This window comes from Aotus nancymaae, unplaced genomic scaffold, assembly GCF_030222135.1.
Source record: "Aotus nancymaae isolate 86718 unplaced genomic scaffold, 86718_ANA_hifiasm-v0.15.2.pri h1tg000010l, whole genome shotgun sequence".
NCBI classification, from domain to species: Eukaryota; Metazoa; Chordata; class Mammalia; order Primates; family Aotidae; genus Aotus; species Aotus nancymaae.
In genome coordinates this window covers 42637862-42662486 of record NW_026988421.1, presented here as the reverse complement: position 1 = coordinate 42662486, position 24625 = coordinate 42637862, and the positions used below count along the sequence as shown (strand labels likewise).

At 40.6% G+C, this 24625-nt stretch overlaps 2 protein-coding genes across 3 annotated transcripts in view; both read left to right on the top strand.

Annotated features, from left to right (window-relative positions):
• The window catches only part of MINPP1 (multiple inositol-polyphosphate phosphatase 1), a 210614-nt gene that overhangs the window by 146757 nt on the left and 39232 nt on the right, over window positions 1-24625 (top strand). The window lies entirely within an intron of this gene.
• Window positions 8979-24625, top strand: part of PAPSS2 (3'-phosphoadenosine 5'-phosphosulfate synthase 2) — a 90754-nt gene continuing 75107 nt past the window's right edge. For both annotated transcript variants that reach the window (XM_012467571.2, XM_012467570.2), the window contains exon 1: window positions 8979-9159. In XM_012467571.2, coding sequence (XP_012322994.2) covers window positions 9133-9159 — 27 coding nt within the window. In that variant the 5' untranslated portion in view covers window positions 8979-9132. The remainder of the gene's footprint in view (window positions 9160-24625) is intronic.

Below are 24625 nucleotides of genomic sequence, written 5' to 3'. Positions count from 1 at the left end.
GAACTGTGTGTTTTTAAAAGCACTCCAGGAGATTTTGGGGCACGCTGGAGCTAGAGAGACAGTGGGCTAGATGTTCCTCACCTGGCTGCATAGTAGCCTCACCTGAGGGTTTAATTTTCTGGCGCAGGAAAGAGGAAAAGCCAGGCAGCAGATTTTTTTTTTTCTAAGCTTCCCAGGTGATTTGCATGATTAGTCAATGCTAAGAACTTTTCTTGGTAAAGTTTATTTGCTTCCCCACAACTCTTTTAGATGTTTTATTGCAGTGAAACGTTATAAATGAATTTTTACATTATCCAAAGTGTCTCCCCCAACACATATATTTCTTTTCTTTCTACTTTCTTTTCTAAATTTATTGTAGAAAATTAAAACGTGGGTGAGTAGGAGGATCTACATTTAAGACAGTGTTTTGCAGATTATGGTTTCTGAACCAGCAACATCAGCAGCCCTTGGGAACTTTTAGAAATGCAAATCCTGTGTCCTACTCCAGACCTCAGAATGAGATGTGCTGGTGGGGTGTCGGGGCACCAATCTGGATTCTCACAAGCCCTCTAGGGGATTTAGGCATCCTAACTTTTGAGAGCCAATGATTCTCTTAATGAGAAACTTTTAAAACTACTAATGCCTGAGACCCAACACTCAGATTTTGATTGAATCATTCCTGTGTGTGGTTCTTCCAATGATTAAAATATACAACAAAGTTTGAGAACTTCTGGGGCTTCAAAGAAGAACTTACCCCTGTCCAGAGCAGAATTGTCTTTCTAAACTAAAACAAAAGCAAACAATAGGGGGATTTCAAGGTTCAAGAATAAGTTTGTTTTAACAGTACATATAATAACAACTTGGTCCAATATTTGTGTTTTATAATGGGCAATAGTCTCCAATCTTATCTTTAGAAGATTATCGCTATAATTATAGTTGTATTTTTAGTATTCAGTGACTGAAAATAGTATGTCATCAATAAGTGAATTTGATAACATTTTAAGTGAATACAAATGTTATTCTTCACTGTTTTTCAGAAAATGTTTAGCATCCATATAACCTCTTTTAAAATACTTTCAGGAAGCCAAAGGCTCATGAGTTGGGGACCATTAGGGTTTTAATATTTTTACCAGAGAGAGAAGGAGAGAGAGAAACAGCACATGTGTCTGAGACAGCAAGCTTTAATTTTTTTTTTAACTGCTTATCTTTCCATGATGTGACCACCCAAATTTATGAAATCCTTACAGAAAATTTGGGACCCCCTAATAAATTAAATTATGCTCAATATATTGTATTCTATTATTTGGAAATTAACCATCCACTTAGAGTATCTATGATATTCCCTAATAATTATAGTATTAAATGTATTGTATCCCCACATTTCTCAGTTTTATTGGAAGATAAAGTATTTACGATATAACCCCATGTAAGTTATTTTTAAATGGAATATTTCTATTCTTCCATACTTAAAGATAAATTTCTTCAATGACAACTCTACTTTCTCTGAATGTAATGGTTTGTAATATTTGCTTAATTTTAGGCCAAACATCACAATTTCTACTTCTTCCTTTTCTTTTCCATCTTTCCTTTCTTTAAAATGTAATTCTTAAAATATAGCTAACTTTAGTTGGATATTTTTCGAATAAATTAAACCTCTAAGTGACATAGATTTAGCTGTATTTCACCTTGCTAAACATATTTTAAAAGAACCTGTTGAAGGCTGAAAAACTTAGCCAATTAGTTATTATTAACTGAAGTAAATGATTTGTCTGACATTAAACAAGTGTAACTGTTGTTTTTTGCTAAGGTTTGTTGAATATTGAAGTGTATTTCCATAAATACCCAAATTGTTTCTACTTTTTGTAATGTGTGAGTATGCTAATAAATACACTTCTCTTTATAGGAATACAAAAACTTTATAATAACTTCAGACTGGATTCCATTCAAGAAATGGCAGAAGAGCATTGCTTTTGCCTGGGAATATGGGTTTTTCCACTGGCCACCTAAGATCTCTGGGCAGATTTTTGGTGATAGGATCACTGCTGCCAGTGCAATGTTTGACTGTCAGTTTTTCTCTGTATACTCTGGGTATTTACTAATAGACTGGAGCACTTCAGGAAGGAGGCACTGGAAATAGCAGGGTAGGAAGTGAATACCTCATGCAGCCTGAGGCATCAGCTGAGGCAGCCTTGGCCATGAGTAGGGTAACAGATCACCCTCCTGTTTAACTTCCTTTTAACCTTGAAAACTCAGGTTAAATATCACCAGTCACAGGATCTCTTCATAGTGCAGCAGTCATCACCTCTGTTTTTTTGTACTTTTTTTGGTTACTCTAAATATCCTTTTATTTCAGCACTTAATCACATTTCCTTAGAATTATTTGTGTACATATCCATCTCCCATATCAGACCCTGGGTGCCTCAGGACAGTGACTTCTCCTTCTTGGACCTGGGAAGTGTCCCTAATTACTACTGAGCAAATGGGAGGCCAGCCACACGGCTAACACACTCTGAAGGGCATGAAGAAGCGAGCGTGCAAAAGCATGCTGCTGCCTGATTGTATGCGGCAGGTCCTCAGTTACAACTTTCCCTATTCTTCAATTGCACCTCCTAAAATCAGCAATACAGATACTTACAATTTTCTGAGCATACCATATTATTTCATGCATCTCTCTGCTTTACAATTTTCAAGTTTACACACATACCCACCTTACAGAGGGAAGTTCTTACAAAAACCCTACCTCTATTATTATTATTATTATTATTATTATTATTTGAGATAGGGTCTCACTGTCACCTAGGCTGGAGTGAAGTGAGGCAATGCAACCTCCACCTCCTGGGTTCAAGTGATTCTTGTGCCTCAGCCTCCCGCTATTTTTTTTTGTATTTTTAGTAGAGACAGGGTTTCACTATGTTGACCAGACTGGTCTTGACCTCCTGACCTCAAATGATTCACCCACCTTGGCCTCCCAAAGTGCTGGGATTATAGGCCTGAACCACCAGTCCTGGCTCCTACCATTTTTTAAAGTCTCAGTTGATGTATGATCTTTCCCCAAGAAAATCTGACATTGGTCTCCACTCTCCTCCTAAAGTTGAACTAGATGTCCCTCCTTTGTCACTCACAATCTCCTTTAACTTACCAACCAGTTTGATCCATACTCTTGGTTTCTTCTAGAGAAAATAATGACCAATGCCCACAGTGAACTCAATGTTCTTCAACAGGAGGATACACTGAAATGCCCAGACACTTCTTCACCTAAGCTGCATATTTGCTGGGATCCATTGTTTGTTCTCAAACCTATTTCTACCAGTCGTACTTGTTAGTTTAATTAGGTAATTTAATTAGATGTCACTTAAGTGAATAGCACATGAGTGAAAAGAGTTGTGTTTTCTATGAAAACAGATGCTTTGGAAAGATAAGATGCTAGAAAATGTACTTTTGAATGAGCCATAGGCAAAACTACAGACAAGGACAGAGAGGGGTATGTAGTAATCTTGAAGGAATCTCCTCTCAGATTTTTTTAAGTGCCCTTAATTTTTAACTCCACTTCATAAAATTCCAACCTGGAAATTGCTGAGATGCCTAATGAAAGTAGTTTATGAAGTTCCTGTCAGTAGACTCGTGTCACAATAGAAGCCTTTAGTCCCGTATCAAAAGATTAGTGAAGTGTGTTAGGTCAAAATAAAATGTCTAAGGCATGCACATTATCATCTTAACCTGCTCCAATTATGTATTGACGTGTTAGGGAACTGGTGGGGGGCAGGAAGGGAGGTGGGTATCTTTCTTTTTCTTTTTTTTTTTTTTTTTTTTTTTTTAATTGCATTTTAGGATTTGGGGTACATGTGAAAAACATGCAAAGTTGTTGCATAGGTGCATACGTGGCAGTGTGATTTGCTGCCTTCCTCCCCTTCACCCATATCTGGCTTTTCTCCCCATGCTATCCCTCCCCAATTCCCCACCCCCCCGCTGTCCCCCCCACTCCCCCACAACAGACCCCCGTGTATAGTGCTCCCCTCCCTGTGTCCATGTGTTCTCCTTGTTCAACACCCGCCTATGAGTGAGAACATGTGGTGTTTGATTTTGTGTTCTTGTGTCAGTTTGCTGAGAATGATGGTTTCCAGGTTCATCCATGTCCCTACAAAGGACGCGAACTCCTCGTTTTTAATGGCTGCATAATATTCCATGGTGTATATGTGCCACATTTTTCCTGTCCAGTCTATCATCGATGGGCATTTGGGTTGGTTCCAGGTCTTTGCTATTGTAAACTGTGCTGCAATGAACATTCGTGTGCATGTGTCCTTATAGTAGAACGATTTATAATCTTTTGGATATATGCCCAGTAATGGGATTGCTGGGTCAAATGGAATTTCTATTTCTAGGTCCTTGAGGAATCGCCACACTTTTCCACAATGGTTGAACTAATTTACACTCCCACCAACAGTGTAAAAGTGTTCCTATTTCTCCACATCCTCTCCAGCATCTGTTGTCTCCAGATTTTTTAATGATTGCCATTCTAACTGGTGTGAGATGGTATCTCAATGTAGTTTTGATTTGCATTTCTCTAATGGCCAGTGATGATGAGCATTTTTTCATATGCTTGTTGGCCTCATGTATGTCTTCTTTTGTAAAGTATCTGTTCATATCCTTCGCCCACTTTTGAATGGGCTTGTTTGTTTTTTTCTTGTAAATCTTTTTTAGCTCGTTGTAAATTCTGGATATCAGCCCTTTGTCAGACGGGTAGGCTGCAAAAATTTTTTCCCATTCTGTTGGTTGCCGATTCACTCTATTGACTGTTTCTTTTGCTGTGCAGAAGCTGTGGAGTTTGATTAGGTCCCATTTGTCTATTTTGGCTTTTGTTGCCAATGCTTTTGGTGTTTTGGTCATGAAGTCCTTGCCTACGCCTATGTCCTGAATGGTTTTGCCTAGGTTTCCTTCTAGAGATTTTATGGTGTTAGGTCTTATGTTTAAGTCTTTAATCCATCTGGAGTCAATTTTAGTGTAAGGTGTCAGGAAGGGGTCGAGTTTCTGCTTTCTGCATATGGCTAGCCAGTTTTCCCAACACCACTTATTGAACAGGGAATCCTTTCCCCATTGCTTGTTTTTATCAGGTTTGTCAAAGATCGGGTGGTTGTAGTTATGTTGTGTTGCCTCCGACGTCTCTGTTCTGTTCCATTGGTCTATATCTCTGTTTTGGTACCAGTACCATGCTGTTTTGATTACTGTAAATACCCAGAGTATACAGATTAGTGAAGTGTGTTATGTCAAAATAAAATGTCTAAGGCATGCACATTATCATCTTAACCTGCTCCAATTATGTATTGACGTGTTAGGGAACTGGTGGGGGGCAGGAAGGGAGGTGGGTATCTTTCTTTTTCAATAGATTGTGATTGTCTTGAAGTCAGGGACCGTGTCTTGCTCATCTAAGTAGTACCTGTGCCTGGGAAAAGTGTTCAGATCCTCGAGGGCTTTTACTGAGTGCTCTTTACCCAATGGAATGCTGCACTTATTTTTGTGTAGGGGGGTTTCAGGTCTTGTTCAGCATTTATGCATTACAACCACAAGGGGGCAATATAGTTACATTCCTTTGTAATGACCACCCAGTGGTGTTGCCTCCAAGCTGGAGCCCCTAATGTGATGGACTCCCACAAAATGCTTTGGAGAAACTGTGGCATAAACATCTCACCAACACGGGCATTCTTTGTATATGCTTCTGCTGTTTATTTGGAGGAGCTGATTGACTATCTTTTCTAAACAATGTAAGGATCAACTAGCCATCACCATTTTATTAAGTTAGGCAAGCCCAGATAGTTTCTGGAAGGAAAAGATGAAAATGAGATGGTGGTGGAGCGGGTGGTACAGGGGACAACCTTCATGTAAGTGTTATGAATAGTACCAGGGATGATCAATTGGTACCGTGTTATCTGTGGTGTTTTTCAGGGAAGACCTGTCCAAACTACTCAAGTGACAGATTGCATGTCCATATTAAGGGGAAGACCTCAACCCTTCCTCTGTCCCCTGAATGAGTCTTCTCTCAGTTCCTATATGTCAGAATCATAGGCTCCAAAAATTAAGCTTCTCGTTGCATGTATCTTTTCAGAAGGAATGTCCTCTCCTAAGAGCAAGAGGGTAGTGAGATAAAAAAGAAATCAATATATTGCCTTTATTTATTTATTTATTTATTTATTGAGATGGAGTCTCACTCTGTCACCTGGGCTGGAGTGTAATGGCGCAATCTTGGCTCACTGCAACCTCTGCCTTCCAAGCAATTCTTCTGCCTCAGCCTCCTGAGTAGCTGGGATTACAAGCAGGCACCACCATGCCCAGCTAATTTTTGTATTTTTAGTAGAGACAGGGTTTCACCATGTTGGTCAGGCTGGTCTGGAACTCCTGACCTCAGGTGATCCATCTGCCTCAGTCGTCCAAAGTGCTGGGATTACAGGCGTGAGCCACCACACCTGGCCTTTATCTGAATAGCTAAATATTGCCTTTAAAATGAAAGACCCTGAGAAAATTAAAAAGAGCATTTTGCTTTTTAGTAAACTGCCATACTGAATCACCACTTAACTGGTGATATGTGACATCAAAGGGTCATGAAGAGCCTAGCTTGAATCTAAAAGAGCTGAGGCCTCCATTTTCACAGTAAAAGAATATCTGTTCCAAAGTAATTTTTGAGAATGAATGAAATCTTAAAACAAGGTAAGCAGTCTCATTTACAGTTATCATGGGGTATTGAAATAGTTGACCTGGAAGCTGAGTCACTCAGTGCATAGGACCTTTGGGGTCAGAGCACTTAGGAAGTCAGGCTGACCTGGGTAAAAGTCTGCGCTCTGCTCCTAACTAGTGACTATGGTCAGATGCCCTGAGCACCAGTTTTACATTGCTCATATGTAAAATAAAGGAATGGGGAAATTGGACAAATGATCTCAAAACCGCTTCCAGGTCTAAACAATCATATATTTCTTTCCCAGGAAGTAGTCCTTAGGTATTTGTCCTTAACCTGCTTCTGTTTCAAGAAGACAGCTTTTGTTTTTAGATGCAGTATGAAAAAACATAACAATCATGCAAATTGCTATTTTTCTTTCTTTTCTTTTTTTTTTTTTTTTGAGATGGAGTTTCACTCTTGTTGCCCAGGCTGGAATGCAGTGGCATGATCTTGGCTCACTGCAACCTCCACCTCCTGGGTTCAAGCATTTCTCCTGCCTCAGCCTTCTGAGTAGCTGGGATTACAGGCATGTGTCACCACCCCTGGATAATTTTATATTTTTAGTAGCGAGAGGGTTTCATCATATTGGTCAGGCTGGTCTCGAACTCCTAACCTCAGATGATCCATCCGCTTCGGCCTCCCAAAGTGCTGGGATTACAGGCATGAGCCACTGCACCCAGCCGCACATTGCTATTTTTCAATTCACACTTACTTTACCTTCTCTTAGGGCAAAATCTAACAGAGTCTAAGATATGGTGGAAACTAATATAGAAGAATTTCTCCAATGAAATAAGAATAGGATGTTGCTGTTTAAACTTCATGTACATTTAAAATGGGCTAGTTTGTTTGCAAACAGTAACTCAAACCCAGTATTTGCCCCTAGCTGCTTACATTGGAAGGGAGTGGTGGCAGTTTACTCAAAATGAGTAAGAAAATAAATCAGCTAACAACTCAAGACTGTACAGCCATGCAGGCTGCCTTTTAAGTTTCTGACTTCTGATTTATTTTTCTTTCCCATCTTCCCATGGCGAAGGGCAGTCAATGAATACTCAGATCAAGTATCTGTCTGGAATGCTGGCTGTCTTCCAGAAATACAATTAGGTATGAAAGAAGAGTCTCATCCCTCACCTCCTTAAACTATTACTCCAACCCTTTCACAGCAGAACACTAGAGTGGGAATGAGACGTGTGGCCTTTGTGTGTCGCCTTAGTTCTTTCGACGGTATGGTCATATTATCCATCTGTTTGTGGCATTGTACAAGGAGTCCGTTAAGGTACAAGGGGTGTGAGACCCAGTGACTGCCCCCAAAGTGCTTGTCACTAGAGCTTCTCGCCTTCACTTCTACTTGACCTTGACATTTTTCTTTCAGAGGGTTGCCTCATATTGACTTCTGGTAAAATCTTGGAGCTCCAGGCCTAAGCCTGCTCAGCGTGTGCCTCCTTTGCCTCCTCCTCAGGGCCCATTCCGGTGGGATAGAAGTGCTACTTTGGGGATGGACTGAAACAAGTCGCTGGGCTTCCACTGGCCATTGCCACTTGCTTGACGTGGTGAGGAGGGGCCGTGCCTCCGTAGGCCCAGACCTGTAACCTGAAGATACTGCTGTGATGAGAATGGAGGAAGTGCATGTAACCCCTTCAGCACAATGCCTAGTGAAGACAAGCTGTGAGCCTTGGGCATCATCACGATGCTGGTGGAGAAAGCCCGCACTGCTGATGGAGGCTGACAGCCTGGGTTTGAATCCCCTCATTTGGCATATAATCTTGGCAAAGTCTGAAAGCCTCAATTGCCTCGTTTGTAAAATGGGGAGACAGTAGGACTTGCTACCTGGTGCCGGGGCAGGATGGAGGGGGCGCATGAGAATTAAGGCAGAGCTCAGCGGAGTGCACGCCGAGTATCCACGAATGTGAACCTTCCTTTTTACTACTGCCTATGAGGACCCTGCCAACAAACCTGGCAGCTTCAAGCATCCGTTCCCTTAACCGAATAAGCTCTCTTAGGCCCTACATGCAGGAAGACTTCCTTGAATTGGCGCGGAAGGCTGGTGGGGGAGTGGAGGACGCTCTGGGACGCTCTGGGACCCTCTGGGGGTGGGGCGGGCGGGGTGGACTTGACCCGGGCCGGCGCCCGGTGGCGCGCGGGTCTGCGGCTCCGCTGCAAGGTCTCTCCGGGGACCAGAGCTGGCGGAGCGCGCGCCCGCGAGTAGGGGCCGGGCTGAGGACCCCGCCCAGGCGGCCGCGGCCGGATCCCCGGGGCTGGGCGCTGCTTGCAGAGCCGACGGGGCGGAGAGGAGCGTGGCGGGAGGAGGAGTAGAAGGGGGCTGGTCAAGGGAAGTGCGACGTGTCTGCGGAGCCTTTTTATACCTCCTTCCCGGGAGTCCGGCAGCCGCCGCCGCCGTCCCTGCGTCCTTCGGTCTTTGCTCCCGGGACCCAGGCTCCCCGCAGCCAGCCACCATGTCGGAGATCAAGAAGCAGAAGACGGTAGGCTTCCAGGCGCCGGCTTCCCTCCCCTCCGCCGCGCCCCCCAGACCCCCGGCACTCGGGTCCCACCGTCCCCTGGAGGTGGCGAGCGGGGCGTCGGGCGGAGAAGGAGGAGGAGGAAGAGGAGGGCACGGAGGGAAGCAGGAGAGCCAGGCTCTGTGTGGGATTCCCGGGGCAGCCCCTCTCCACCCCACGAGGTCGACACGCCCGCGAGAGACCCCGAGCTTCCCAAGTGGGTCCCTATCAAGATCCAGGACCAGCGACAGGAAATCCCCTTTCTTTCTCAGGAGCGCTTCCAGACCCGCCTTTTCTTCTGTAGACTCTCAGAGCAGATCAAGCTGACTCCAGGTCTGCCAGGTCTGCTCTCTGGGGTTTTGTCTATGGAACTTCCTTGGAGTGGGCTTTAATGACGGATCATAGAGGAAACTGCAATTATCGAGGCTAACTGGAGGAAATTGCATTTCTACACTGGCGGGATTTAGCCCTCTAGTTCGATTCTGCTCCCTATCAGCATTGGGTGGCATCTCAATTTCAGTAATGAGGGGTGGGGGTGCCCCTCGGTTTGGTGGAGTAAGGTGAGGGGACTGTGTTGAGGAGGCGCGGTTTTACCCAGAATTAATCTGAGCTGTCCTCTTTTAATGGGGAATATGAGGGTGTGTCAAAAAGAAAAGTTTCTTTCTCAGCAACATGGGCACCTATAAATTTTGCATTCTTAAAAATGGTAGCAGTTCTATTTGTCAATTATACCCCAATAAAGCTGGAAAAAAAAAAAAAACCGAGAGCAGTAATCATAGACTCTTAGATTTGGAAGGAGCCTTCTAGACAGAAGTGGGGCGACAGATGTAGTCAGCAAGCCTTGATAAAATCCCACTCAGCAATCTGGGCGCTAAACGGACCCTCTTGAGCCACCATCCTGCAAGCCTCAAGTGATTGTGCTGGTTACTGAATGGGTTGACCTCTCTCTAATAGGTAGACTTGAGATGGGCAAATAGTAGGTGCCTGATAAATGTTTATTTCTATTCTTATATAATGTGTATACCAAAATATCTTTGAGGTGTATTTGTGGTGGGCCGGGGGAGAGGCTTAAAAAAAAAAAAAAAACATAAAACCAAGAAATGAGGAAGGAGTGTGGAGGAGCCATGCAGGGCTAGAAGTGTCACTTGAGAGCAAGAGAATGGGGTGGGGGCTCTGCGGCTTCTGGGGATCATACTGGACCAGCAGGAGGGTCCGGGATGTAGGCGGCATCAATTTGGGAAGGAACATTCATCAAAATCCAGCTGCCTTTCATAGGAGTAATTTTTAAGTGGGGGACTCTCTGTGTCGTAACATATTTTTAAAATAATAAATGAAAATCACTTGTATGTTATTCCTACTTAATGTGACTAATTTCTGTAAAATCCGAAATAGTGTCCTCTAAATGGCAAGCTGCTGTGCCAGTAGCTTTTTATATCAGTGGGGTTTTAATTCCCACCTTCCAGCTTGTATCAAGAATTCCTTCTCAGTTGGGATAGGGGGCTTTGTCAAGCATTAGAAAGGGCCAGGTTAGTCTCTCCTCTTCATGCCTCCAGTTGGCAGGAGCCCAAGAAGAGGAGTGTTTGAGAAGAGGGTCATTACAAATCAACTGTGGGGGCTCTACATAGTCAGAAGCAGTGAGAAATTTGAGGGCTGGAGGGTTTGGTTTTTGTATTTACACATTCTGAATCTTCTATTTTTTGTTGGGTGGGTGTATGTGTGTGTCTGTTTTATGCAGCGTTAAATTAACTCCTGAAACAGCTAACTGAAATAGAACTTTTCTGAATTTTGATTTAGTCTAACACAGTTATAACCCAGGCACCAAGCCAAGTTCCCAAAAGGGCTAGATAGGTACTATTGGTACTATTTACAGCAAGCCAGCTGTAAATGCATATGAACTCTCTCAAGCTTTAAATGTTAATTCAAAATGTGTTTTGAAACCTTGCAGGCTAAAGCAAAATCTGTCCCCTTGTGTGATCTCTGCACTAATCAATTATTTGGTAAGTCTTGACCTAAAGCTAGCTTAGGAGAGAAACTGGACTGACCTTCTTAGAGACTTGTAGGAATCACCGCATTGTTTACTTCATTGTCAACAGAGGACAGTTAATTCACACAGCAACCACTACAGTAACTTCAAATATTTGTTGAGTACCTACTGTGTGCCAGGAGGTATACTGGTGGGGGAGGGGAAAAAGGAGATACCTCTTTTCCAGGTTTATTTTGGCCACACTCTCTGGATGAATATTGACTTTCAGTTCAGACCACTCTAGGAAAAGTAGATAGTTTTGGTTTAATTGAAAGAGTGTAGGATGATTTTTTTCATAAGCTTTACAAAAACCAAATGTTCTTTTATAAAGGAAGGTAGCACATTCCTTCTGTGCTATGCATCTTTACCACGGAAACCAGAGAAACAGCTACCAGTCACATTCATCCCTTCATCCCTTCCACCCTTGACTTACCTCCAACCCTGGCTACCCTTCCACCCCCGCCCCCTAGACACACACATAGACACTCAGGAGAGGGAAAGGGACACGCTGCTTCTAGGGGACTGGAAAGAAGGGAAGGCAAAGGCCTGGGCCTTTCCTCTTGCGTCATTTCCTGGATTAACATTTTCCAAGGCACACTGACAGTGTTGTTATGTTCTGGAGACACCCAATCTGAAAACATTGACTGAGATATTAAGTTATTTTCTGAAGGATCAAACAAGACAACGATTACAAAGGAGTGAAAAGATACTGAAAACCACAGTGTTCTCCATGGATGTAAGGGATTATCCATCCACCTTTTCCTTATTTATTTTCTTTTTTCTTTGAGACAGGGTCTTACTCAGTCACCTAGGCTGGAGTGCAGTGGCGTGATCTTGGCTCATTGCAACCTCCGCCTCCTGGGTTCAAGCCATTGTCTTGCCTCAGCCTCGCAAGTAGCTGGGATTACAAGCACCTGCCATCATGCTCTGTTAATTACCTTTTCCTTATTTTCAGAACTGTGTGCAGTTTGACATTATTTTTCTAGAAGTAGCTAATTTTTTTTTTTAGATGAAGTCTCGCTCTGTCACCCAGACTGGAGTGCAGTGATACAATCTTGGCTCACTGCAACCTCTGCCTCCCAGGTTCAATCGATTCTCCTGCCTCGGCCACCCAAGTATCTGAGACTACAAGCATGCACCACCATGCCTGACTAATTTTTGTATTTTTAATAGAGACAGGGTTTTGCCATGTTGGCCAGGGCTGGTCTCAAACTCCTGACCTCAGGTGATCCACCTGCCTTGACTTTCCAAAGTGCTGGGATTGCAGGCATGAGCCACCATGCCTGGCCAGAAGTAATTACTTTTAAAACTATGTAAAGACACTACCTAAGGCAAGACAGGAATTTCTAGATGAGTAACCACTGGAGGGAGGGAGAAACAAGCACTTCCTAGAGGCCAGACACTCAGACATACTGGATTTCATCTCATCCCCTCAGTAGCCCTCTTCTCAGGAAACAGCTTTGACTTCAGGGGAGGAGAAACACCAGGGGCAGGGCGCTACTGAAATTCAGATCTGTCCAGCATCAAAACTCACGCTCTTGCTCCCTCTGTACTTCTGTTTCAGGATATAACTGCTCTGGCCCATAGTTTTCTCATCTGTAAAATGTGGGTAATAATAACTTACCCCTTACAATTGTTGTGAGAAGTGAATAACTCCTAAAAATTGTCTTGCACAGTGCCAGACCCGGAGTTAGTGCCTCATATGCCACAGCTATTTTTTTGTTTTTGTATTAAACTATACTGTCATGGTTTGGCATACATAAAAAGAAAAAAAAGCACGTATCATACTGTTTTGAAGGCTCAGTAAATGAAAACAAACGATTTTTGTTTGTTTGTTTTGACACAGGGTCTCACTCTGTCACCTAGGCTGGAGTGCAGTGGTGCTATAATGGGTTACTGTAGTCTTGACCTCCTAGGCTCAAGTGAGCCTCCTGCCTCAGCCTCCCAAGTACCTGGGACTACAGGTGCACACTATCATGCCTGGCTAACTTTTAAAGTTTTGTGGTTTTTTTTGTTTTTGTTTTTGTTTTGTAGAAATGAGGTCTCACTATGTTGCTCTGGCCAGTCTCGAACTCCTGAGCTGAAGTGATCCCTCTGCCTTGGCCTCCCAACCTGGCCAGCCAGAATATTTAATAAGGGAAAAACAAATGCAGAAATATAGAGGTGACCATTTGAATTCTTATTGTGAAAAGCTGGATAGAAGACACTGGCTGACAATTAGAGTAGAGGTACCAGAGTATCAATGAGTTTTTGCCAACAACTTTGGCAAAGAAAAATAATCCATGCATAAAGTAAATATTGGACTAACTTCTCTCCAGCCTTCCTGTGCCTTCAACTATTCCTATATCTACCTTAAAATTAGTGTTTCCCAATTCATGCCATCACCATTTATTAGATTATCTGCTTGGACTTTGGTGCAGTTAAAAGATAAATGTGGTTAACTCAGTTATATGTCTCTTTGAGATAGTTATCTTTGTCTTTTATCATTTTTCTGTTGATGCATGTGGCTCTGTGGTTTGCTTAGGACATAATTAGACTTAGCTCTAACATAGAACCTTTAGGAATGAGAGTCTGGGAAAGGCATCAATGATGTCAATCCCACTCCTAGGAGATTTCTGTTTATTTCAAAATCTATCACTAAACAGTAATGGACACTCATTAGGTTTTGTGTTTGGAAGTCTTAGGAAAATGCAGAAACTAAAGATAAATAAACCTAAATATAATGCTAGCTCAACTGGTCTTTTAGCTCCTGGGTGATTTCTTCAAATGACACTTGAAACAGTATATATGCCCAGCATCTGACATTGATCCTGGCACAGATGAGGTGTTCAATATTCATTGAATAAATGCATGAGTTAAATGGCTACAGAATTCATTAGAGGATGTATTTCCTCTTAGGAGCTATATTTTTCCAAGATTCCTCACTCTCTCCTTTTCTCTGTCTTTGCGTGCTTGGTTATTTTTGACTATGTATTTGTCATTACTACTGAAAAATTCCTTTTGGAGATTCTTTGAGGCCTAGGATGAATGGCTTTGTTTTTAGAGAGGATTTGCTTTTGTTTCTGCCAGGTATCTGGCCCCACTTCTAGCCTAGGACTACTTTAACTTAAATTTACCACTTTTTAAAGACCTGGGTGATGTGAACTTGGATTGCTATTTTGCACCTCCTCGTGCTTGTGAATACAGCTTTCCAGGGACCACCCTCCCCTTTTACACTCACTTTCTATGCCAAGACAACTGTCCTTGCAGTCTGTCTGAGTGGGAGGTAGGTTTATTCTGGTTCACCCTTATTTTTAAGAGTGTAGTGTTTAGGAGCCCAGCTTAACTTGAAGAAGACCTTTTTTACTTTTCACTTGAGTGGGTTCTGGGCTTTGATTTCTGTTCCACCTCTCTCAGTGAAGCTGTCAAAATCAGTTTACTTATGCTCCTCTCAGCAAATATGCCCCTATAAGGATAAAAGTGCCTCTCTGCTTACTTAGCTCTTTGAGTTCCTGCTTTCTTCCAGATTTTGGCCTCATAGTTTCTTCCTATTTTGTCAGCTATTTGTTGTTTTAAATTTTCTTTTTTAGATGGAGTCTTGCTCTGTCACCTGGGCTCAAGTGTGGTGGCATGATCTTGGCTCACTGCAACCTCTTCCTTCCAATTTCAAGCAATTCTTGTGCCTCAGCCTCCTGAGTACTGGGATTACAGGCATGCAGCATCATGCCAGGCTAATTTTTGGATTTTTAGTAGAGATGGGGTTTCACCATGTTGGCCAGGTGCTCATCTCGAACTCCAGACCTCAAGTGATCCACCTGCCTCCCAAAGTACTGGGATTACAGGTGTGAGCCACCGCGCCTGGCCTGTAGTTTTAAATCAGATTATTTTACATCATTACCAGCATTTATAGTTATTTTCAGTGGAGTCATCAATCTGAATAACCTAACCCATCACTGCTTGAAATAGAAACTGCCACCTCTTCTAGATTCCTGTGCCTCATTACCATCTCCTGTCATACCTATACCTGACCAGACCTGTGTCACTCTCATAAAAGGAGTACTTTATGAACATAGCTAGTCAAAAATATTTAATTTAATCCTTTTTTCCCTAGGATGTACTACAGCATAGAGTGGGGAGTGCTCACCTTTTCTTGGTGGTTTCTGCCTATGCAGACATCCTTAGAGATGTGCACTGTCCTGTCTGATCCTTAGTGTTGGTCCAGTTCAAGTGCATTCTTATCTGAAAGACACTTTCAGTTTAAACAGCTCTCCTTACTTCTTTCATGCTCTCCTGGGTACCCTGAGGCCATTTTGTTGCTCCAGCACAACTCTGAGGTTGTGGGGGATGAATTTGGTGTGATTAGTTAAGGTCCTTGACATGTCCCTAGTACTCCCAGGAGTCTGGGAACTAGTTTCCTACTTTGCTGTGACCATGCAGGGACTTGGAGGAGCTCTAGGGGCTGCTGGAACCCACCCTCTTTTCCTCTGAGATCAAAAGCACACTCAATGCCCTCTGCTTTCAGACCCCCCAGGGCAATTTGGCCTTCCTCTTCCCCAAGCTCAACACCAGGGGCAGGACACTACTCCCTGTTTCAGACTCAGACCGGCACCCAAGCTTGCTTTTCTTCTCTCTCTCTTTTTTTTTTTTTTTTTCTTTTTTTTGAGATGGAATCTTGCTCTGTTGCCCAGGCTGGAGTGCTGTGGTGCAATCTCGGCTCACTGCAACCTCCACCTCTTGGGTTCAAGTAATTCTCCTGTGTTGGCCTCCTGAGTATCTAGGACTACCAGCATGTGCCACCACACCCAGCTAATTTTTGTATTTTTAGTAGAAACAGGGTTTCACCATATTGGCCAGGTTGTCTTGAACATCTGACCTCATGATCCACCTGCCTGGGCTCCCAAAGTGCTGGGATTACAGGCGTGAGCCACCGTGCCGGCCTGCTCTTCTTTTAATAAAGATTAAAGCTTTTCAGGAAGGTTAATTGGTTTATCATATGCATTGGATTCGATACAAATTTTCTTCTTGTTCTCTTTTCCTGTCTTTTTGATCCCCAAATTTTTGAAAAATTTACAATAAATTGTCTGGGTGTGGTGGCTCATGCCTATAATCTCACCACTTTGAGAGGCTGAGGCTGGTGGATCACTTGAGTGCAGGGAACCTCATCCTACAAAAATTTGAAAAATTAGCCAGGTGTGGTGGTGCGGGCCTATAGTCCCAGCTATCCAGGAGGCTGAGGTTGGGATCACCTGAGCACTGGAGGTCAAGGCTACGTGAGCCATGATCATGCCACTACACTCCAGCCAGGGTGACAGAATGAGACTTTGTCTCAAAAAAAGCTCAACAAAACAAACAAACAATAAATTGGTACACAAGGTGAATTTTTTTTCCTCTGTGCAAAAGAGCCACTATATTAAAACTTGAAATATAACTTGCTTCTGATGACACTGGTGTATAAAATAGATTCCATCAGTTAAATGATATGACTTCCTTTTAAATCTTATCAGCATCCCTTTCTAGATTTCAAATTTATGACTGAAGTTGATTTTGCTATAATCGATATCATTCAGGCATGACTGTAATATAAGCATGACAAATTCAATTTGTATAGCATCAAATATTAACTTTTGGCAATAAAAGCATATAGCTTGTGACAATAAACATTTTTTAAAACAGTTACATAAATATATTATGTCAAATGCTGCATCATTAGTAGTGATAATTTCTATGTTAGTCAATATTTGATTTAAATGTCTAGTTAACACCTACTTTATGTTTTATTATTGATTTATTATGAAAAGTATTAATTTTTATCCACCAAGCATCTACATCCAGTCCCATACCATAATTACTTTTTAAAAAATTTTATGTTGGGTATGTGCTTTTAAAGTCATTTGTAGACTTTATGGATTTAAATCACCTAGAAGAAAATCTGAGATTTTATCCCTATAAACTTTCTTCATCTATACCCTCCGAGAATTATTATTAATTTATGAATAATTCGTGCCTTCCCAATTTCCAGCCAAGCCAACAACTCAAGACATTAGTGATGATTTTTATTTTCATACATTTGCTACTGTTAAAAATCTGAATTAACTTTTTGATCTCTGCTGGAGTCCCATGTGTATTAAATTAGTTTGTTTCCTTAAGGTCTCTAAAGCCCTTTCCTTTTTCAGTTCCTGTCAAAATCCTCACTTATGTATTTGTTTACCTCACTCACTCAATATTTATTGAATGACTAAACCAGGAACTCTGTATAATTAATAATAGCTATTAAAGCTTTATATTCTTTAATTATAGTTTTTAGTCTATTCACTGTCTTTAAGTCTATTCTAAACACAGCATTTGCCTTTTCTAATCGAGGCACTCCACACACACCTTTATATTTGCCAACCTTCTGCCCAGTAAATCTTTCGGTGGCCTTGGGCCAAAAGCAATAAAGTTCCCTATTAACTTTTCTTATGTTTCTTCATTCATTTTTCTACTAAGTTAACATTATTTACTCTATATTAAGGCTGTCTCTACTTAAAAAAAATCTGTGTTTGTGTGTGTGTGTGTGTGTGTGTGTCTGTGTGTTTAAAAATAATTCTAGTATTTACTTCTGGAAGGAAAATTAAGAGCTTACCTTCAAGCCCTTTATATGACAGTTGATAGTGTTAAGAGCTGTGCTAGGCTCTACAGCCATTCTTTGGGCTGACTGGGTGGGGATACTCTCACTAAGCTAGAACTCTGATCACTCCACCACACACTTATCACTTCTCTCTTAATCATTTTCTTCAGCTGTATTTCCTCTTTCATCCACCAAGAATTATTTTCCATAAACAAAACTTCCTCCCAGTTAGTTTATTATATTCTGACTTAGCTTTAGCGTTTTGTTGTGGCATTCTGGGGACAGAAAATACAGACCAAAAAGCACGATTTGAAAGATTTAACTTGACTATTTTGAAATATTTTTGCTTGGCAGGACTGTTTCTCTTTAGAAAATTCAACCCTTTCCCACCTCACTCAAGTCTTCCTTAAGCCTTCTCAAGTGGTTTAATCATTTTATCAAAAAAAAAAAAAAGGATGCCATTGATTAGATAGCATGCAATGCATATGAAGTTGTATTCAATAAAGGCTGGACCAAGTTCAGTTATAACCAAAGCCTCAGTTCTGTTTTACCTCTAAATCAATCCATTTCCATTGCTTCCTAAGTTCCCAAAGTACTATGAAGTTGATTATAGTAACCATGTGTGGTCCTCCCAGGACCTAAACTGCTGACTCCTAATAAAGAGTGCTTTCCTAAATTATGTGAGTAATTATGGCTCCTGGGCCATTGGGTCACTAGTACAACAATGTTTTGAGTAGTTACTAAAAAATAGCCAAATCATAACTAAAATATCTTTTCATTTGTCCTTTGTGTTTAAGTTAGCCAACAGAATAAGAAGACATCAAATAAAACCTAGACATTAAAATTCCAATTGTGGAATTTGCATATTTATCTGAAGTTTCTTTTTTTAGAGCATGTTTTATTAGAAAATTCCTACTCTGTTGTGTTCTGTTCATTGCCATCATTTATTGAGCACTGACCTATACATTAACTCATTGACTCTTCACCATTTTATGAAGCAAGTTTGTGAATAAATAGTCAGAAGGGAGCTCATTTAACTGAAATGGGTCTTTAGAGAGTTATCCAAAGAAGAAGCCAGAATTTTATTAACTTCTCTGTAGTTAATGAGATGTTTATTTCATAGAGACAATGAGACTTCATGCCATGTAGCCAACACAGCTAGATTAGGTAACTAGTAATGTATTACTGCTCTACTTGTGAAATATTCTGGCAGCTGTCTACTGCTAATATCTCAAGATAATAATAATGAATTCTATTGGGAAACATTCCCCAGCACATTTATTAAAAAAAAGAGTAAATGGCATAAATTTATAAATACATGTTAACCTCACTATCACACACATTTCTTTCTTTATGGTAACATAAGGTGAATAATTAGAAAATAAATTTTCTTTGTTTTCAGACTCAAAACTGTATGGGTCATAGTTTTTATTCCCTCTCTTATGGCTGTGCCAGTATTCAGCAAATGTGAACAGAATAATTGGTGTCCATTAAAGCTGTTGAGCCAAGTTGTAATTATTAATATGATTTGTAGATAATAAAAAAAGAAACTAGAACACCAGTGCATTTTTCACACAATAAAAATTTGACCCTATTCAAGGTCAATGCTTAAGGATGTTGTCAACCAGATAATGCTTCCATTTCATTGGAGATCAATGAAGAGAACTTAGAAATCTTGGGATTGTAAAAGGTATATTCCACAGTGTTTGGAAGAAAGATACAGGAGTGTAGTCTCCTTCTAACACATAAGTAAGGGAAGTCCAAGTTTTTCAGCAATCCTGGGCTAGCATTTCAGTGATAGGTACTAGGAACGTTCGTATTTCCATTCCCAGGAGATGACTGTATAAAAAGATGGAGCCCATACTCATGCTGAAGAGGGCAGCACTGACTGGCTGTATTTCAGGGGATGAAACTGAAGTATTTTATTGGAGAGGAGTTGCATTATTTAAATAAAAAGAATCATGGCAACTGCATAGAAATTGAATCACAGAATTTATGTCTTCATAGTGGGATACAAAATTCTGTCTAAAGGATGTGTTGTCTCTGCACAGTTAGCCACATTTAGGAAATGGAAAAATCTGGGTCATCATAAATACCTGGTTTCTTCTGTTTTCTTCTCAGTGTTGAGGCTGTGACTCAAAAAGCCTTTTACACATCACACTATGTTATTAATCCTTGTTGACATAGTAACATCCCTTGGGATTCAGAAAGGCACCTTGTATACCCAACAGGGTTTCCCAAATAGAAGAAGGGAACAAGCATTTATTCAGGGACTATCCATACAGTATCCCATCTCATTCTCACAATAACCAATGAAAGAGTTCTTGTCCCTGTATTATAGTAGAGAACTCTGAAGCTTGTTGAGGCTAAGTAACTTGCCTCAGGATGCATAGCCCTAAGTGGGAGAGCTGGAACACAAGGGCCATGTTTTCAATCATTCTTTTTTTTCTTCAGTTAATATAACATATAATGGATACTACGACTGTGAGAATGCAAAAGGATCTTTTGATTATTTAAACATGCATTTTAATTTTGTCTTTGCAGACTAAAAGGATGATGCAGGTGCTTTGAAAGGGATTTTCCTCAGGGGCTTTTTGGAATGTTGTATAATCTTTAGAAGATGGGGATTTTAGCAAATGCTATTAAAAGGCAATAAATGTTAGTTCAGATGAGGCTCTGTGGCCAGTTTTAGGAACAGTAGTCTTTGGAATTGAACCCAACATTTCACCTTAAGAATACAAGGCTTCAGTGTTCTAGTGGGTGAATGCATGCACTCAAGAATAAGTGTTTTTAGAAATAATTGCAGTGACTTACACGTAACTCTAGACCTAGCCTTGTTCATTATGTGAGTGCTGCACAGTCGAGCATTCATGAGTTACAAGTTCCCAAAGTCCCACAAGCTATGGGCCTGTTCTCTGGTTGTACTAGAGGTTTCATCAGCATTTCCATTGCTCAGTTCAGAATTTTAATTCATGGTTCAGAGAGATTGTTTTGTATACACAGCCTGATAACCTGAACCAACCGAGAAAAAATATAAAGAAAATACAGAGAGGTAGCAAATTACAGCCTAGAGTGGAATACCAACAGGGCTAGTATTAGCAGGGGCAGCTGGGACCTGGGTTGAACACTATAATTGTGGGGCTTTGAGCATCTTCTGATTGCAGTTACACATTTCAGGAGACTCAATTTCATGCGTGTTGTATTGCCATAAGGTAATTGCTACCTCCCTATATTATAGCCGAGTTCTTCTGGGCATGCATAATACCTTTTCTTCATCATGCTTATCAAGACTTATTTATACAATCTTATCAATTATTCCTTGTAGTTCTACACAATAGGTAGTACAAGTATTACAAATCATAGATGAGGCCACTAAAATAAAGAAATGGGATAAATTCCCTGCAGTCTTCTCATGGGACAATGTAAAAGTAGAGACAACCTGAGTTTGCCAAGTTCAGTGGCCAAGTCCCATGTTTTGTCCAAGAACAGACAGAGGCTCAGGGATATTGGGATGATATTTGGAATGAAGGGTTTCTTATTTGGATTGCACCAAGTTAACTGTGTGCTGTGAAACATTATACAGTTTCATTTTCATTGGGAGAACTAGTGATATAAATGATATAATGTGAATTAAGTGATTAGGTAATTACACATATTTTTGGATGCTTCTAAAAAACTAACGTGATTCTTGAAGTAGAGAAAGTTGAACATTCAAGGTTTTCTACCCTTTTTGTGTGTGTTTATTTTAATGAGGACGCTGGGAACTACACCATTTCTTTGCTGCTAGTTCATCCTGGGTTACATTTTTATATCCATTAAACATAGAAATTCTGAAGCCATGTCTGCCTACATGGCATCCTGATTGCCTTTGTGTGTAATTGCAGATCAAATGTCGAAGCAGTTACTATTAAAAGGATAAAAGGTTGTTATAGACCAAGGCTTGAGGAACGAGAAGGATATAGTGACAAGGAGATATCTTGGGGAAAACTCGGTCTTGTAGACCAGGGGTTAGCAAATCATATCCTGTGGGCCAAACCACAGTCACCTGCCTGTTTTGGTAGGCCTATAAGCTAAGAATGGTTTGTACACTTTTTTAAAGATTGATGGAGAAAAGTCAAAGGAAAAATTCTATTTTGTGGTGTAAAAAGTATATGAAATTAAAATTTTGGTGTCTATAGATAAAGCTTTTGAAACATACCATGCCTATTCATTTACACATTGTCTGTGGCTGCTTTTACAGCAAAGATGGGTATTTCTGTGTGGCCAGCAAGGCTAAGAATATATACTCTCTGATCCTTTAAGAAAAATTTGCCACCTTCTGCTATATAGAGTGGGGGCCAGTGTTCATTTAGGAGATGCTTAGGCCCATGGCCTGTTAGCATGTACTTCTGTGTGTCTGAATTCAGAGAGCTGAGTACTGGCTGTACCTCATGAGCCCCATTGAATTGTGTTTGGTGTATTGTGATTGCTTTATTAAAATATTATTTTTTAAAAGTTCTGTGGAACTCACTATTGTGTCTACTGTAATGATATTATTGAGATTATTTATTTATTTCAATATTCCCTTTATAAATATCTCTAGAATTTTCTTTATTTTTAATTTTTTTTTTTTTTTTTTTTTTTTTTTGGTAGAGATGGGTCTCACTATGTTGCCCAGGCTGGTCTTGAACTCCTGGCCTCAAGCAATCCTCTACCTTGGCCTCCTAAAGTGCTGGGATTACAGGTGTGAGCCGCTGTGTCTAACCTGGGATTTTCTTTCTATTCTCTTTATAAATATATATAGGGAGACATTTCTGTCTAGTTTTACTACCAGAAGGGTTATATTTTTTCTGAGCTTGGGGTGTGTGTGTGTGTGTGTGTGTGTGTGTGTGTGTGTCCAACCCCTTTGGAAACTGCAAATTTGGGGACCATCCAGGTTTTCCCCCTCAAGATGCCTGCCAGAAAGCTCAGAAGTGAATTTTTGGCTTACTTTTTTTTTTTTGCACCAGCTTTATGCTTGGCACTACTTAATTTTATGCCCCTATGTTGTTCTTCTCTTTCCTTTTTCTTCTCCACTTCTGATTGATGAGTTTTTGCTATGCTTTATGTATCTTCTAAGTCACTGAATACTTTAAAGAACCCTACAGAAAGTTAAAATATAAAGTTAATAGTAAGACACATTTGAATCTTAGTTCTAGAACATCCCAGAGCACTCCTTGACCTTTCTACCTCAGGGAGCACCTTTCCTTCTGCCTGTCATCTTGGGACTCTCCAGGGCTCTGTGCCTGCAGGGCCTAGAGTCAGTCCACACAGTGCTCATTGAGGGCTTTGTGGTCTAATGTTCTACCCTTCCTGCAGGCTTACAAATCAACCCCTTCAAGACTGATAAAGGCAGAGAGCAAAGGTTCTTTAGTATCTAGAGTCCAGAGAACTCACGAAGCTTGTGAACTTGGATGGGTAAAAATTTTTCTTCTTCTTTTTTTTCAAGACAGAGTCTTGCTCTGTCACCCAGGCTAGAGTGCAGTGGCACAATCTCGGCTCACCGCAACCTCTGCCTCCTGGATTCAAGTAATTCTCCTGCCTCAGCCTCCCGAGTAGCTGGGATTACAGGTGTGTGCCACCATACCCGGCTAATCTTTTATATTTTTGGTAGAGATGGGGTTTCACCATGTTGGCCGGGTTGGTCTTGAACTCCTGGCCTCAAGTGACCCTCCTGCCTCAGCCTCCCAAAGTGCTGGGATTACAGGCATGAGCCACCACACCCAGTGGTAAACGTTTTTCATAACTTGAAACAGAAATTTAGCATTTTCTTCAATTATGAAGACAGATAACAAACCACAGCAATATTAGCAGCACTTGTGACTATGTCACCAGTAGAAACCAGAGATACTTTCATGTCACATTGTATTGTTGCAGATACTGCAAAATATCTGTGCTCTTTATTACTAGAAAATTAAGATCTATAAAAAGATCTATAAAAGTTATAAAAATTACTTAACAATAAGATTATAGCAGTCTACCTAGACAGTTCTCATCAGTTAATACGTTCCTAAAGAAGTATATTTATTACCGTGCTATAATTTTTAAAAAACATTTTTTTACTGTAATTATTTTTCTTTTATTGGCAATCCTTTGTGTTTTGTGCATTTAAAAGCTTTTCAGAGAGGGGATCCATAGGCGACCATAGAGGCTTTTGACTCCAAAAATAATAAGAAACCTCTGTGCCTGGGTGTACCCACATGCATGTATGCACACCAGACACAGATTCACAATTTTCACACAGATTCACAAAGTTTCAAGGAGTTATAGACTTCTCTTACAAGATCTATGTCTGTGAACTGTGGTTTAAGATCTTATGCCATATTGACTAAAATTCAAAATAGCGGGCCGTAAGAGGGAGGGCCTTTATTCTATTGTCTTTTTAAAACCCTGTTCAAAGGAATCTTTTCTAGGAATGACTTACAACACCCTCTTAGTCATAGCATTGGCACTTGCTGTTATCATTTAGTATTATCTCTTTCTTCTATAAGACAAGGAGTATATATGTACTTATGAAATCATTCTCTTGGTTTATACCATATCAACTAGATATTTGTCACTGAAAAATTAAAAATCTACCTCTTCACACTCTTTGAATTGTAGTTTGCATTAAAAACATTTGCATATTTGAATTTTCAAAACTTGATATGTGTGTATTTCATAAGTTTGGAATTGGATAAAAAGTACAAATATTACTATAAATTAATGACATAATCACTTTTGTATTCTTCTGTGCCATGAGTGGTTTTGCTGCTGTTCCTAAGTCAAGCATATTTATTATTTATGTATAGGAAAGCAAAGGTTCATCTGAGAATATAATTTTC